At 34.4% G+C, this 16,936-nt stretch overlaps 1 protein-coding gene and 1 pseudogene across 1 annotated transcript; one reads left to right on the plus strand and one right to left on the minus strand.

Annotated features, from left to right (window-relative positions):
- Nucleotides 1–3,060: 3,060 nt before the first annotated feature.
- On the plus strand, nucleotides 3,061–5,301 carry LOC120254202 (ACT domain-containing protein ACR3-like). The gene is given in 9 exon segments (XM_039262347.1): nucleotides 3,061–3,082; nucleotides 3,259–3,367; nucleotides 3,442–3,487; nucleotides 3,579–3,693; nucleotides 3,814–3,884; nucleotides 3,994–4,552; nucleotides 4,555–4,793; nucleotides 4,878–4,913; nucleotides 4,915–5,301. Coding segments are annotated over 8 exon segments (1,536 nt in total). The 5' UTR covers nucleotides 3,061–3,082; nucleotides 3,259–3,260; the 3' UTR covers nucleotides 5,278–5,301.
- An 11-nt stretch (nucleotides 5,302–5,312) lies between these two features.
- Nucleotides 5,313–8,794, minus strand: LOC120254203 (annotated as a pseudogene).
- Nucleotides 8,795–16,936: the final 8,142 nt, after the last annotated feature.

Here is a 16,936-nt window from a genome sequence, read left to right on the forward strand (position 1 = left end):
TTGAACTCTCAATAAACCATCAATTCTTAATATGAGAAGAGGATGAAATATCTAACTCTTCTTGTTAGGAAGGTGACAATTATAGTTGAAGATCAAGTCACTTGAATTGCTGTTCTAATTATTCACTTTTCTCTTTCATAAGTGAGTTTTCATTGAGTCCCTGCGTGCTAGAATGAAGTTCCTTCCCAGATTGAGCCCCACAAAAGGTGATAAAGAGAGATAGAAAAGTAATTTTAGTGGATTGAATGATGTCATGCTGATGCTTATGAACATCTTTTCCTTCCCTTCAACTGTAAAATTTGGTTTCTTTAGCTTGATGCTTTTGCTTACATATCATCACCTCAAACATCATACACATATTGTTGTAGTTTGGTCACTATCCACTTTACTCATTGAAAGTCATCACACTGTTGTATGTCTTGCCCTTTATTTGTTACTTACTTTAAATTTTTAATCATTTAAAAAGCAGTTGGGGTTGTCTAAATTTTCATTGTTTTTGTTTTCAATCTGCTTTAGTAAATTTATATGCATGTTTTTCAGTAAATCACTTAATTATTTTCCAGATAGATAGCTGTCTGCTTTGTTGAGATTGCATAAAGAACTTTTTACACACATTGAATTCAGTGCTTCATCTTTGCTTAGTTAATTGAAATTCAACACTATCACTAAAAGCCAATGTGCTCTTTAAACTTCTCACTTTATTGATTTTTTTTTTTTTCTCTCTTTCTGTGCTTTGACATGTTGCAATGCCACAATGCATCTCTTTTGTGTCTTATAATAGTTCCTTGGGAATGTGTATTTTCAGCAACCATGCTATTTTTTAACTCACTTCAAATGTTTAATATTATCTATATGTCAATTTAGACTTATTATTTATTTTCACCTCTTATCTAATTAAAAATACTATTGTTTGTCAGTAATGTCTGCCATCAACATAAACAAAAACAATTGACATGATCATATATGTCCCACTGAAAAAATAAAATAGAATCATGGGACCAATTGATACTAAGTATCAATGTTACTTCCACTAAATAAAGAATTATGTTGAAAAGTTAATCCAAAAAACATCAGAAAAAGTGCAAATTTAATGCATTTATCATTTTGACTTTTTTTTTACAAAAATAAATAAACCATATTTATTAAAAAACAAAGCAATTACATGCCAAGGTGATAACACAACGCCAACAATGATACAAGTCACCAAAAACTAAAACAACCAAACAAAATCAAAATAAAGATCAGAGTTTACTAGAAGTGGAACAACAGAGAGAACAACAAAACACAAAAAGAAAAAACGGTTTCTAAGAAAAAAAATGAGAGATTTAGGAGACTTAGGGGAAAGCATTCTCTGCGAATCTAACCCGCGTTAAGCTCGATCATATATATGGCACTATTTGGCTCACCCTATTTGGGTCTGCAAACTCCAGACTTCTCTTGACTCTTTTTTTACATTTAACTGATTTTTTTTTCCTGTATTCTGTTGTCCAATTTTTCCACAATGTCATGCTTAGAGATGAAGGCAATAAGCATGCTTGCTCCACAATGTAACTATGTAAGTACCGCAATCTCTTCTTTGAATCAATTCAGTAACCTGTGGTTGCTGTCTTATTAAATTATAATAAATTGAAGAGATGGTTACAAGTCAATCTTGCATCTAATCCTGAAAAAAAGGTAAGGTTTTCCACACACACTCAATCCCTCATCAGGTATTGATAGTCATGGATAATCTTATTACAATTAAAGATGGTCAAGGATAGGTTTTTTGTTTACAATTGCAAGCTGCTCTCCCCTGCCAACGGATATGAATGCCAACAACTACTACTAATAATAATATCCAATATATAATATATTGACTAATAATGGATAATTAAAATAAAAAGTGAATATTGCAAATAAAGAAAAGTGAGACGTTAGAAAAACCTGACAAGTTCATTGCAGTTAATTAATTTGCATTTGCAATTGCTTGGTTAGTGTTAAATAACTTAATTAGACTTTTAAGGTGCGGAGTGGAAGAAGAATGTTCTTTAATTTAGAGATAAAATAATCTGTTTAACTTTGTCATTAAAGATTAGATTTATCCTTGAGGAAATTGATCTTGTACTTTCTTCTTTCTTCTCTCTTAAGAAGATCAAGATATGAGAAATAAATAAATAAATAAACATGGCTAAATTTTTAAAGGAATTATTACAAAATACAATATTAAGTTAAATAAATAAAAATAATAATTACAAATAGTGGTCTTCTAATTGAGATTTATTGCTTGCTTTGATTTTAAGAGAAAAAAACAGCATATTCAATGATCTTTTAAAAGAACATGTCAATGTCAATGTCAATGCTGATTTTAAAATAATAATCAAAATGACATGTTTTTAATTTAAAGAACTGAATTTAATACCCATTTCAAAACCGAATAATGGTCTTGAAGTCTCGAACATTTAAAATTTAAAACAAAAGCATGAAAAATTAATAAATAAATTTCAAACACATTATATAAAACGACAAGAAAAGATTTGTTTAGGTTGTTCAATATCCTTACAAGGCATGGTTACAAAAGAGAAATTGCCAACGTTTTTGAGAAGTACCAAATGCCGACATATGCGATGTACCTTATTTATAATGAAACATATTGAAAACTCATGTGATAAAATAAAAAAAATAAATAACAAATGAAAATAATAAGATGAAATTGACACTTTGCATTATATTTGATGATTTATATGTACTTTATATAATTTACATTCTACCCTTTCCACATAAGATCTCTTCTCTTCTCTTCAATCCAATGATTAACTTGGATGACTACCAAATTGAACGGTGGAGATTGCTTCTTGAATACCCTAACTGGGGAGAAAATTAGCACCCCGTCAACGCACACGTGTCCGGGTCTCTAGGCACCGAGCCGCCGCACTTAGTGGGCCCATGGCACGTGTCGTGCTACCATGCCTACGTGGCGCTTGTTGCCATGTATGACACCTTCCTTCTCTGTCTCTCAATCAATGGTTATTATAAGTAGCGCTACCTCATTGCCTTTGTGTATTCACGGACCTCATCTTCATCTTCATCTTCATCTCTTTACAAGGTCAGTGTTTCAAGGTTTTTCTTTTTTTTTTTCCTTGCATTTATGGTGTAGATATATCTTGATTTGCTGTTTAATATCACACAAGATTTGTTTTAAAGAAGGGGAAAAAAATTTTTATGTTTGTTTCTAAAGAAAGGAAGTTTGGTTATTTATAATATTTTTGGTAATGTTAACAGGGATGAGGATGACGCTGGGGGATGGATTTGGTGGTGCTGGTGCTGGTGCTGGTGGAGCATACTTTGACCCGGATTTTGATTCTCTTATTGAACGCATTCAATCACCCAGGTTTTTTTATTTTTCAGAACCAACTCTGTCTTTTTTTGTGCTGCTTAATTTCATGATGTATATGACTATGTCAGGGTGTGTATAGACAACGAGACTCGCCATGATTGCACTCTTGTCAAGGTTTTTTCTTTTTCTCTATTTCTCTCTTTTTGTACAAATATATATATATATATATATGATTGATGGGGGGTTTGTGAATGTATGAATGAAGGTGGACAGTGCAAATAGGCCTGGGATACTTCTGGAGATGGTGCAGGTGCTCACTGACCTGGATCTTGTGATTTCAAAGTCCTACATCTCCTCTGATGGTGGATGGCTCATGGATGGCAAAGTCCTCTTTTTTTCTTATTATTATTTTTAATTTGTTTTTGAATGCACATAAATAAATAAACACTTGTTATATTTGATGGTGATGTTGATGGTGATTGGCATGGTTGATAATACAGTGTTCCACGTGACGGACCACCAAAGGGAAAAAAAGCTGACCGACCAATCACTCATCCTTTATATCCAACAGGTCAGTCCATTTCCAATTTTTATTTTTATTTTATTTTTTTATAATATATACAAGTATCATCATTGTTATTTGTTATTTGAAACTGAAAAAAGGTTTAGATGTAATGCAGTCGCTGGTTGTTGGGAGGAAAGAGAGTGCCAGAGAGGTCAGGACTTGTTTAGGGAGGCTGGTGGGCCCAGGACACCTGGCGGCAGAACACACTGTCTTGGAGTTCACGGCGGCGGACCGGCCAGGGCTCTTGTCGGAGGTCTCCGCCGTGCTCGTCGAGCTAGATTGTCACGTGCTGTCCACCCAGGCATGGACACACAACTCACGTGCCGCTTGCATCATGACTCTTGTGGACACCCCTTCCGCCCGGCCCATTGTAAGCCGTGAACGTTTGGGCTATGTGGAGGAACAGGTTGGGAGTGTAGTGGGGGCCCATCGTGGGCCCGGTGAGAAAATGCATGTTAGTTTAAGTGGGCCCACTCCTGGTCGAGTCCATAGTGAGCGAAGGTTGCACCAGTTGATGCTGGAGGATGGGGACTATGAGGAAAGTCCTTTGCCGTTGCCGGTTGAAGGGGACCAGTTTGCAAAGGTGAACATTGAGGAGAGAAAGAAGGAGTCTATGGGGTTTGGATCAGGTGCGGCGAGGATGGTGACACAAGTGTCAGTGGATAGTTGGAAGGAGAGGGGTATTCGGTTGTTAATGTTAGGAGTAGAGACAGACCCAAGTTGTTGTTTGATACTGTGTGTGCATTGACGGACATGCAGTATGCTGTGTTTCATGCTGCTGTTAGCTCTCATGGACCGGTTGCTCTGCAGGAGTATTACATCCGGCGAGTAGATGGGTGTACATTGGATGCGGAGGTGGAGAGACGACGAGTTACTCGGTGTTTGGTTGCAGCGATTGAACGCAGGGTATCTCATGTGAGTTTTAGTTTTGTCATTGGATTATTTATGTATTGATTGTTTTCTGTTAGTTTGATTATTGATGTGTTAATGTGTATGTAGGGAATGAGGTTGGATGTTTGCATGAAAGATAGGGTAGGGATTGATAGCAGAGATCACAAGAGCAGTACGAGAGAATGGGTTGTCTTTGGCAAGGGTAGAGTGTAGATTGCAGAGGCAGATGATGGTAGGGTCATTTTATGTGACCGATGCGTCGGGAGGGGGAGTGGTCGATGAAAGGAGGGTGGAGGCGTTGCGAGAGCAGATTGGTGCCGGTGTTGATCTGGAGGTGAAGGGCTTATCGCCAATGCAGTCTCGTCGTATCAGCACTAACAACAACCTAGCCTCGTCGAACCATGGTGATGGTAGCAGTGCTAGCAGTGAAGAGAAGCCGAGACTATCTTTAGGGAGTCTGCTCTGGTATCACATTGAGCGTCTCTCCAACTTTGGGTCCATTAGATGATGAGACAAGAGAATGGTTGTGCAGGCTCGGAAGACTTGCAAAGAGAACACCTTTTCTTTTATATGGCAATGGTATGTGAACAGTTATGTGAATATTAAGGGCAGGCTAGTGAAATAGACCTTTCATATGCTCCTCTATATTGTAAATACCATCTGTTATGTAAATCCTGTGGCAATCTCATTCATCGATCCACCTGGAGCATGCCATAGATTGTTTTGCCTAAATTTTGGGCCACTGATCACTGCCTCCAAGCAACCAGGGAGCGTTTCAGAAGCACAAGTATTTCAACTAAGAGAAGAACACTGTCAGCCCTTTGCACCCTTGTCCTGCACACTGGTCAGGATGTGCTTGCTTTGCTGGAATATAAGAGTAGCCCATGGGGGACACTGTACATAGATATGTTCACTAAATGTCACTAAGTATCATCCTCATCCTCAAGATCACTGAAGGAGACATCTTCAATTCCTAAGGTAATAGTCCTAGAACGTGAGTTATTCCATTCCTCGGTCTCCTCTTCTAGCCACTCATCATCATCATCATCACCATCATCATGGATAGAGTTTTCGGAAGCACTCCAAGGAAGGCATTTATTTCCAGTTCGGACTTGTGACTGTTTCATAATCACCAACTTATCAATACTATTATTTATCCCCATGATCTCGGTTGGGTGTTTTTCAGACACAAAGTCAGTGATAGGTAAACTGGAGGCTTTTCCAAATTCAGGCAACAAGGGTCTTTGTGCATAAGGAGTGCTTGATGATCCTTGTGTTGACAATTTCTCTTCAGGTGAAAATGAACCGAAACCCTCTTTTTTGAAAGCTAAACCTTTACTGGTTCTCAATAATTCTGGCCTTGCCTGATTTTGCAATTCTTGCAACCATCTTGCTCGGGCTTCCACAACCTGTGCAAGTTACAGGAGACTTAAAACACTAAATGACATGTAAAAACCAAAAACTATGAAATGTCTTTCATTTGAGCAGAAGTAGATTGCCCGGATTCTTAATTCAAACGGCAGTTAAAATAATACAGTCAATCTCTAACCAGATGACTGGATTACACAACGAGCATGTCACAAATATAACCTACATGGCATAATGTTGAATGCACTTTGCTTGACTAGTAATGTGGTCAGCTAGGTAATATTAATGGATTCTCATCCCTTCCACTCAAGAGCCCAGGTGGACGAAAAAGAAAATGTTTGACAAGATCAAGTTTCGATGTTTGATATTTACAATCAAGATATATGTTTCAAGATATGTAGAGAAATAAAAAGCTTGACCAAAAATGTTTTACAACTTCACCGAGGTCTAACATCTACAAACATTTACAAGGAGCAACAAAATGACACAAGTTCACCATAGTTATCAAATCATCAGATAAGCTGCTAATATCTGAACAACCGAATAACATGGGATTGGTTTTGGTTAGAATTTATATTGTATGGATTATGGATATGAACGAGTAACAAGCCCACATACCTGACGTGTTGATAGAAGTTCAGCATCATGCTTACTAAGTCTGGAATGCAAAAGCAGAAAATAGATTTTCCAAAAGCATCCCTCGCTCATATGGGTTGGGCAAAGCTCAATTTTCAGAGCGGCCAGCCTTGGTTCATGATGCTGAACAACCAAGGCATGCTCTTCTTGGGCATCAGACATGTCAAAATCTGCAAGAACAAGGAATACTAAGTAAATTTCATAACCAACACCAAAACAAAGCTGTAATGATGCTCTAAGCATTTGTCTGCTTCTTTCTAGTATAATACTAGTTGATCATTCATCTCAATCTCAAACCACTCCCAATAGATGTTGCAAGGGATAGTTATTCCTTCAAAACTTACCAAACTATAGCCAAGGAACTTGGGTTTACTTAAATTTGAACAAATCCTAACTTAATTCATACTTTAGATTTTGCAATGAATATATAAAGGGGAGAATGTGACATGTAAATAGGAACCATCGAAGCTATGCCAATCGCTAAGCTAAGGTTGGGGGTGTCAAAATCAAGTATTACTAAACCTATTTCAAGAAACATTCAGTGCATGCCAAATCAGAATATAAGGCCTTAAAGCAAGCATCAGAATAAAACACAAAGTACCAATTCATATTGTAAAAATTAACTCCGATTTAGATGCATCCCCTTACTAAATTCTCTAAAGCATATGGCTTAAGGCCAGTTAAAGGTTTAAAATAAAACTAACCCAAATTATCTCTATTTTGAATTCCATCTTTCACCTTCTTTCAAGACTGTGCAATCTTAAAGTGGTCTCAACCCATCAAACTAAAGAACTAATATAATTTCCCACTCAATACTTTTGAAGGACTATGTACCACTTCAAAGTTAAACTTCACATCTAATTGTAAAAATCAATTACTCAGTACAAATAATCAGGGTAAAGTGACTGTGTGCAAGGCCAATAGAACCTCGAATAAACTAGAATCTCCCATATCCACCATTTACCATTTTACTTTTACCATGAAATCCAAAACACGACTTAATACTTTAACATGGAATCTCATTATCAATAATACCACAAATTCTAGTTCTGGGACATCCAACCAACACTTAAATTTCAATGATATACAATAATAATTATAAACAAATCATTTAAATAAATTATTAACCACGCTATCCTCAAATAACTAAGGAAATACAATAAACCAAAATAAAGACAAAAAGATCAAAACACAACCTTTTCAAAAAATAAACCAGAGCAGTGTATAACACTGGCGAAATTCCCAGCAATCCAAACACCACTAATTAACTCAAACTAATGCCAGTACTTTTAATGCAATGAATGCAATTGAATCAGAAATTTACTAAAAAAACTATCACCATTCAAAAAGAAAAAAAGCTAATAAATTTGATTCACTGGTATGAACAAAAAGCCAACAAATAAATAAATAAATACTAAAAAAAGGAGGAAAACAAGAGCAAACCATCGGGTTCTTCTTCATCCTCGTACAAAAGGGAAATCCAGCCATGTCTCCGGATGCATCGCAATGTTCCTGGCGAACGCAAGCACCTCAGCAGTAACCCCAATCGCCCAGCCTCCCTCACTCGTTCCAAGCTCGTCCTCCGAATCATCGGAGCCAAAGGGCAGAAAACTAGATGCGATCTTCGATATCTCAGTGACTGCCTTGTTACTGGAGATCCTAGAGATCCCGCTCCTAAACCTCCCGCTGATCTCCGCGAAATCGCTCCGGATCCCGGCGATTCGCTGTGACTCTGAGACCTCAGCTGGGTCCGAATGGCAGGGAGGGCATTGAAACAGCGGAGGTATAGGGAAGGCGGCGGTGCGAGGAAGGAGGCGACGCCCCAGAACTGGTGCGATAGGGGCTTTTGGTGAGCTCCGAGAGGTCCTCTTTGACTCCACGGGTGGAGCACTCCGATCCTTCTTCTCCTCCTCGTTTCTCAAGGTTTGTGTCGTAGCTCTCATGGTGGCCGGCCATGGCTTCAGGATCGTCGTCGGCGGCGGCCATGGTGGCGGCGGAAAGGGACCTCGCCAACCACGCCATCACGCGATTTCCGGCGTAGGGGACGTGCTTCTATAAATCCGAAACCAAGCTGGGCCCCACTTTAGATTGAAAATGTTGTACACGTGTCATTTAGTGAATGGTTAAATATTCTGGGCTGTGATCTAAAATGAGCCCATGGTGTGCATGAACGCTGCCAAAGCCCAAACGCTGGAAGCTAGCCGCCTAAAATACAATCCACTCTTTTTAATTTTATATGTACACGTGTCTCTTGCTGAATGGATGTCATTTGTGGGGAGTTTTTTAGATGGGTCCTCAACTGTGCTCCTGGCCTGCTGAGTTAATATTAATAATATTTCATAATTTAGCTCCCATGGCCATGAGGTTGTGTTTGGATGAGGGATTGAAGACTGTTGGCATGGGATTGATTGCTAATAGAAATATATATACCCATATTTGGATAATTTACTATTAGTTTAGTAATGAGTATTGTAGATAATTGTATGGTGTATAGTAAAAAAATTTGATTACTTCAAACTTGGGGGGCATGGAGAGAATAAATACTATTGATAGTAAAATGATATTTTTATCCCTACTTAAAACTTAATTAAATAATAACAATTAATTTAAATAACTAATTATAATAATTAAATTATAATAAACATAAATTGAGTCATTTAAATATTATAATAATCAAAGTGAAATTACAGTTTCTCAATTACATAGATTTAATTAAATAAAATAATTAATAAAAGTATTTAATAATTATAAGTAAAGTGAAATGACATTTTTGCCCCTACTTAAGACTTAATTAAATAATAACAATTAATTTAAATAACTAATTATAATAATTAAATTTTACTACCACTAGGTTGATAAATCTTTGTTTCCTCAAGAGCTTTTAGATAGGATTCTTTACCAAAATTACCCATTATGTAGTACTTAAGTGTTTTAATTCTTGTAATAATTTTCCTATGCTTTTATATTGTCCTTCTATTTGATTATATTCATGTTGTATAATTCCTAAAATATGATTTATATTTAAGATTTCTAATTTATGGAATAGGTCTATAACTTTATTGTTTTGATTCTTAATGTAATCGATGTTTATTAATAAATCTTGGATTTTTGGGATTAACTTTTTACTTATATTTTCTATTTTTTGTTCTAGTATATCTAAATTTTTTCCTTGAGAAATTATCATATCTATCAGGCTATTTTGGCAAGGATTATTACTATGTATTTCATGGGGAAAATTATCTGGAAAATAACATTTTAATTGGAAATCTTCTTTGTTTATTATCTTTTTTGTTGTAAAAGGAACGGCTAAATCTAGATATTTCATTTCCATTTAACTAAAGCAGACATTAATACTATTATATTCAGAGATCAAATTGTCTTTTATAGTGGCTAGGGTTTCAAATCTAATCCTATGTTCTTCTGGAAGATATAATTTTCTTTTTATCCATCTAATATGCTTGGTGATATTGCCTTTCCTATCCGTAGTATTTTTAATAATGGGAATAGTTTCTTCTGCTTCTTTTAAATATCTATATTTAATTTCTAAATAATCTTCTACACTCATAAGCCATACTGCAAATTGATATTTTATTTGGTCTTCAATTTTTATATTATTCTTAGTTAAATATTTTTGAACCATTTTTAGATAAGGTTCTATATATCTATGAGGATTACTGTCTTTGATGTCTAGAAGAAATAACATTATTCCTGGAGATTATTTATATTATAATATTGTTCTAGAAGTTTATTTTTAGCATAATTTATCCGTTGTTGGCTATCTGAGAAATCTTTTGGTTTTATGTCTCTTAGTTTTCTAAATTCTGTAGTGAATAATTCAGATTCATTATGAGTTCTATGTTTATATTCTATATAAATATCAAATCTTCTTAAATGATAACTCTTATTTTTTAAATACCTACGAAGTTGTTTTAAAATAACGCCTTCCTGCCTTTTACTATATCTTTCTTTTTTATATTGTTTTTTGTAATATAGGGTTCTAATGGTTTTAATATATTTTCTATTCGAGTTAAAGCTATTTCTAATTCTATCATAGTATTTCTTGGTAATTGATAAGATATTCATAGCTACGATACTGAATTTTTAAGTCTCACGTTCTTTCAAAAGCCAATGAAATGCTTTAAGAAGGAGCCTAGGATCATTCTAAATTATAAGCTAACGGTTTCGTGACTTATATGCGAGGCCCATAATCCTAAATATTGATCTCGAATTTCTCTTAAAATAAGATATAATAACTCTAATTGTTGGTATAAATTTAAACTATTATGTAAGTCTACTTCTAAGATATATTGAGAATATTTGTAAAGATAGATATTTCTAATAAAAATATACAATTCTATCAAAGCCATTTACGTAAAATATTTGAAGATAAAATAAGCAGATATTATTGCTAATAATAATCTTGCTAGAATATAAGCTCTTAAAAGGAAAAACAGAGAAATAAAAACTATGAGTATTCTTACTAGTTCCATGGATTATTGCCGTAGCGAAACCCAAGGGAACATATAATAATAACTAGATAACCTACTATGTAAAATATATTAGTAGCTGAATGTAAATTTGCAGGAATTAAATCTAGATTTGCAGAAATTAAATCTAATATTATATCTATTAGAGAAATAAAAACTATGAGTATTCTTACTAGTTCCATGGATTATTGCCGTAGCGAAACCCAAGGGAACATATAATAATAACTAGATAACCTACTATGTAAAATATATTAGTAGCTGAATGTAAATTTGCAGGAATTAAATCTAAATTTGCAGAAATTAAATCTAATATTATATCTACTAGTTCCATGGGTTGTTTCCGTAGAGTAACCCAAGGGAGCGTATAATAATAGCTAAATATCTTACTATGTTAACTATAATAGAAGCTGTAACTAAAGAAACTAAATTTAAATGAATTATAACTACTATATAAAGTAAATTACTGATCTGAGATATCATAATAAAAATTTCCGTACTCAGTACTCAGGAGGAATCTTATCAATATAATCCTTATCTTTCCATATCTTTCCATTGATCATTCCTTTCTCTGATAAATACGCCTCATGTTACCAAGCATCAGCCTTTCTCCTGTCTTTCTAAAAAAAAAATTTATAATCAATTATTATATTCTCTCTTTGGCATCATACCTACGCTACTTTTCCCCTTCACATGGCTTCCTTGCCTTTAACGGGTACTTCTTCGCCGGTCCTTTAGCCAAAGAGATATATAATAATGATTACATACATACCTTATGATCATGACAGGATACAGGGCATATTTGCTTTTCACTGCGACGGAGTATGTATCTTCACCATAATATCTGAATGGTTAGAGAAGCCCCATATCTGACCCAAACCATATAAGGATTATTTTGACAGAACCTCCCTTTCCCTTTCGGGAAGGGGTTTAAGCTATCATCGAGACAGAAATAATTATCAAGATAATTTCTACTACTAAGACTTTCTACTAAGAGAAGAACTAACTTTGAGAAGAAAACTTGAAAAGGCTTTGCAAGAGGATGTTTCTTGAAGTAGGATTTTATTCAAACTTAGCACACCTTGTTACATAGAGAAGGGCTGCTTATATAGGCAAGCAGAACCATTACAAATACTAAAGTACCCCTTTAATCTTATCACAATAGGGGGTAATATAGGAAAGTAGATTACAAATACTAAAATACCCCTTCATTCTTATCACAATAGGGGGTAGTATAGACATTAAGCAAGAAAAGCAAGAAAAAGCATAAGTAATAGACATTATAGCCTATTTTAAACTATGCTTTTTAATGACTTATTCTTTCAGAGAGCTATCCTTCCATGGCATTTATGAGATTTGCCTCACCTTCTTCATCAACAATATCTTCAAGATCTTCAAGGGCGGCAGGAACATGTTGTGCTGTTTCATATATTCCTACTGAAAAGTTAAAAATATTCTCATCCAGCATGCTAATAAAGATTTTGTCATCCCCATAGGTAGTTTCAAACCAGTTTGCATTTGATGTTTCGAAATGATCAGTGAGTTCTGGGGAGGTAACCAAAGTTCCAATCATGGAGGCAGAACGATGTCGAGGAGTTTCTTGAGGAAAAAATCTTTAAATTAGGTTGTTCTCCAATAAGAAAATTAGTCTTTCGTGTTTCTTGTCTCGTCCCAGAGCATAAGCTCTCCATCTTTTGAGGCGTTCTTACGTAGGGAGTTCAATGTGATTTAACAAGAATGAGTGGTAATCCCATTGATAAGTGGAGTTGGGCTTCCATGCGAACCATATCTATTACTGACGATAGTCGCGAGTGTGAGGCGGATATCCTTTGTAGGAAGGAGGGATAGTAAAAATTTCTAATACAGCAAAATGTTTTGGGTAATAGTTCATCGTTGAGGATATAATTCTCTTGAGCCTTTCGAGGTGGGGGTAAAATTTTCATTTGTTCTTCTTTGGTGATGATAAGTTTTTAATAATCCAAGCTCAGTGTTGAATAGATAAATTCGGTGAGAGTGTCTTTCCATTCAGTGAGGTCGATAGTAGCTGAATTATAGAAAATCCTTCATGACATATAGCATGATTGAATTCTGAATGATGGTGTCCTTAAACTTTAGTAGTGAGAAGCTTAGTCCTTCAATGCAGCAGGGGAGAGTCGCCATTTTTCCAGGAGTTGTACTGCCATTTGAATTAATTGCTGATGCTTTTCCTGATAAACTATCTTCATAATTTCTTTTTGGAGAGGAGTAAGTTTTGGAGGAAATTTTTCAAAGCTTTGTACTTTCTCTTTCATCTCCCGTTCCCCATTCTTGTTTAGCATCTCGTTTTTCATTCTTCTCTCTTTCCATATTCTATCTTTAGCATCTTAATTGTTGTTTAAGATCTAATACTTCACGAAAGGGATTTTATTTGTTTCTTTGAGTTCAAGGAATGCGTCGAAGATTTGGGTTTTAAGAGAAGGCTCGATGCTTTCGCATCCTGGAAAGATTCTTATTATGGAGATAATCGCTAAAGGATGTAGCAAGGATGGGAAAAAGATGGATTTCGATTATTTGCCCAGAGTATATCAATATATATTTCTTTTCTTGAGGATCTAGGATAATTGAGGAGAATGCGAAGCGAAAATGGGGAATCTAAGGGGTAATTATTAAGACCTGTGTAGGGATAGAAATGTTGCTTGAGAGTGGAAAGGTGTTGCTTTTGCTTTGAGAGAAGATTCCATTTCTTGTGAGAAATAAGATTGTGTTCTGTAAAAGTAAAAGTAAGATTGTGATTAGAAACTTTAAAGAAAGAATATAAATTGTTGGGAAAGGAGCTTAGCTGTCACATTGATGCATGTAACTCGGAGGAGCTTTATTGGCTTTTATAATCCCAGATTACAGTAAGCGTATGGACATACTAAGGTTTGGTAAGTTAACTCTACTTCATTAGCAAAAGGCACGAGAGGATACTTGGTTCTTGTAATCCCCACCTTATACTAAGCGTATGGACAAGTAAAGGTCTTTACTGCATACGATAATATTTAAGGAGGCCTTTTCGAGATGCATTGAGGAACATTAGCCTGAAGGTCTATCACGCAAAGATCATTATCTTTTCCTTTTATATGTTCAAATATAATTTTATAATTATCATTTGAAAAATTACGTCTTTTGAAAGCTAACCATCTTCTCGCTAATTAGTTTACTATTTTTATTTTTCCAAAGGAGAATTTTTACTATAGCTCACAATCATTTCTAACTAAATTTCTTTTTGTTAAGAAAAATAACCTAAAAGCTACGTCTAGCATAGCAATTTTGCTAACACTTCTTGATCTATACTATGAGTTGGTCCTTTCTTTATATTTTCCACTATTATATCTACTGATTAATTCTTCATTTTTGAACTATATTTATGGGGTCTTGCCTTCAATACTGCTCCCCATCTTAATTCACATGACCACTCGAGTTTCTACTATCATATAGTGCGAGATCTAGGGGTAACCTAAGATGCGAGTGTTTGTACTAACTCTTTAATTTTATTAACGCTTATCATCTTCAATATTAAATATTTTGACTCCTGTCAAAGAACTTTTACTGTATAAAGGTCCTACGAGTTTTCCTAAGTTTTTAATAAAAGGTCTAGCATAATTTACTAGTCCTAAAAATTGTTGTAATGTTTTAACATCTCTAATAAGTGGAGTATCTAGTATTTTTCTTACATATATGCTATCAGAACTTTAATCTTTCCATTTCCTATTTCTACTCCCTCAAATTCAATGTTTTCTAAAGAATTGAGCTTTCTTTCCACCCGATAATGATTCCATGTTTTGCAAAAATTCACAAAATTAATTTTAAAATGGCTTACATGTTCTTGTTTAGTTTTACTATGTACTAGAATATCATCTATATAAACACATACAAAACTTTTATATTTTGAAAATATATCATCCATTTTTCTTTGAAATATACTAGGTGCATTTTTTAACCCGAATGGCATTACGAGTATTCGAAAATGTCCTAAGGACAAAGTAAATGCAGTCTGATCCATCCCATCTAGAAGGATCCATTTTCACTTGCCAAAATCGACTTACGATCAAACTTCTTGAAGATAGTACTTGTTTGGATAGAATTAATTAGTCGGTTTTTATCACGGAATGTCATATGCATCTTCTATAGTATCATTTAATCTTGGTAATCCATTACCATTCTACTTTTTCCTCTAATTTGCTCACTATGTTTATTAACAATAAAAAGTGGGCTTCTATGTCTACTACATTGCTTCTCATTATTACACCTAGCTTTAATAGGTCATTTATATGCATTGTAGTATTCTTGAATGTTTTCATGTAGTGGATTCTATCTTTTTGTTTTGGATTCTAAAATCGGATCTTTTAATTCTAATTTAAGTAAATACTTATTTTTCTCTCAGTGTTTTCAAGGGTTATCTCCTATTATTTCTTCTTTTCTAATTTACTTATATATCATCAATATCAGCGTGACCCAGGAAGAAACTCGAGGTTGTATAAATCTGGATTTACAAGTTGATCTAAAGGCGGCTGCAGGGTTAATTCATCGAAATAAACTACACTTACTAAATTCTAAAAGAGTTTCATGAGTCGATGTTTTGGAGAAGGTAGTTTTTAGGATACAATCTTCACGTAGGATTGATTTTTGCATCAAAAATATTCTGAAAGCATAAGATAATAAAAGATGCTCCTATAAAACTAATTCCCGAGAGGTTATAGTGCATCCATGGAAGAAATTAATTATTATATTAAAGTCCCTATAATAAATCTTGTTCTCTAGTACTGAAGTTTCTTAAACCCAATATTACCGTTAAAATGTAAATAATTTGTTAGATGTTTTTCCGGAAAAACTAATGCATGGTGCTAATTGTTGGGTGTATGTAAATAACTGACTCATCCATTTTGTTCTCGCCTTATATCTGTTTTTCTAAAGGGAAGTTGTTGTTTATATTGTGATCGGAACTAAACTTTCATCTATACGTTAGAACATCCAGTGTCAATAAGTCCTAGTATATCTAAAATCCAATCATGTTTGATTTGGATTCGACACGGGCTACAATACTATAGATAGGTGTTATTTTCTAAGGTTGGGTTTGTTTCAAAGTAATCCTAGTAACTTCACCTAAGTTTTTCTTTTTATAGTGGATTCTTCTTCTAGGGGTTTCTTACGCTGGTTGGATCTAGTTGTTCGATAAACTTCTTTTTCTAACCTTTTGGTGTTATTTTTATTTAGAAAATCATTGTGATTTTTCCAAAAGTTGTTCTTGGTTAATCCTCATTAATTTATAACGATTTTAGTTTGATTACTCACATATGGATGATTAAATAAGAATTCAATTATTTATCTCCACTTTTCTAACTTCTACCAAAAGTTTCTTGTATTGTTTTGCATAAGTTTATGTAGGTGTTTCTACTATATTTTCTAAATACAAAATTTCAGTTCTACAGTCTCATTTCTATTTATTCGAGGAGGGTCTTGGCGTGTTTCGGAGGTAGCTGATGTCATCTATTAGGCTAATCTACGACTTTCATATAGGCAATTGCTACATCTATAATAAACATAAACTGAGTCATTTAATATTATAATAATTAAAGGTGAAAATGACAGTTTCTTATACATAGATTTAATTAAATAAAATAATTAATAAAAGTATATAATAATTATAACTAAAGTGAA

This window comes from Dioscorea cayenensis, unplaced genomic scaffold (assembly GCF_009730915.1).
Source record: "Dioscorea cayenensis subsp. rotundata cultivar TDr96_F1 unplaced genomic scaffold, TDr96_F1_v2_PseudoChromosome.rev07_lg8_w22 25.fasta BLBR01000377.1, whole genome shotgun sequence".
Classification (NCBI taxonomy): Eukaryota; Viridiplantae; Streptophyta; class Magnoliopsida; order Dioscoreales; family Dioscoreaceae; genus Dioscorea; species Dioscorea cayenensis.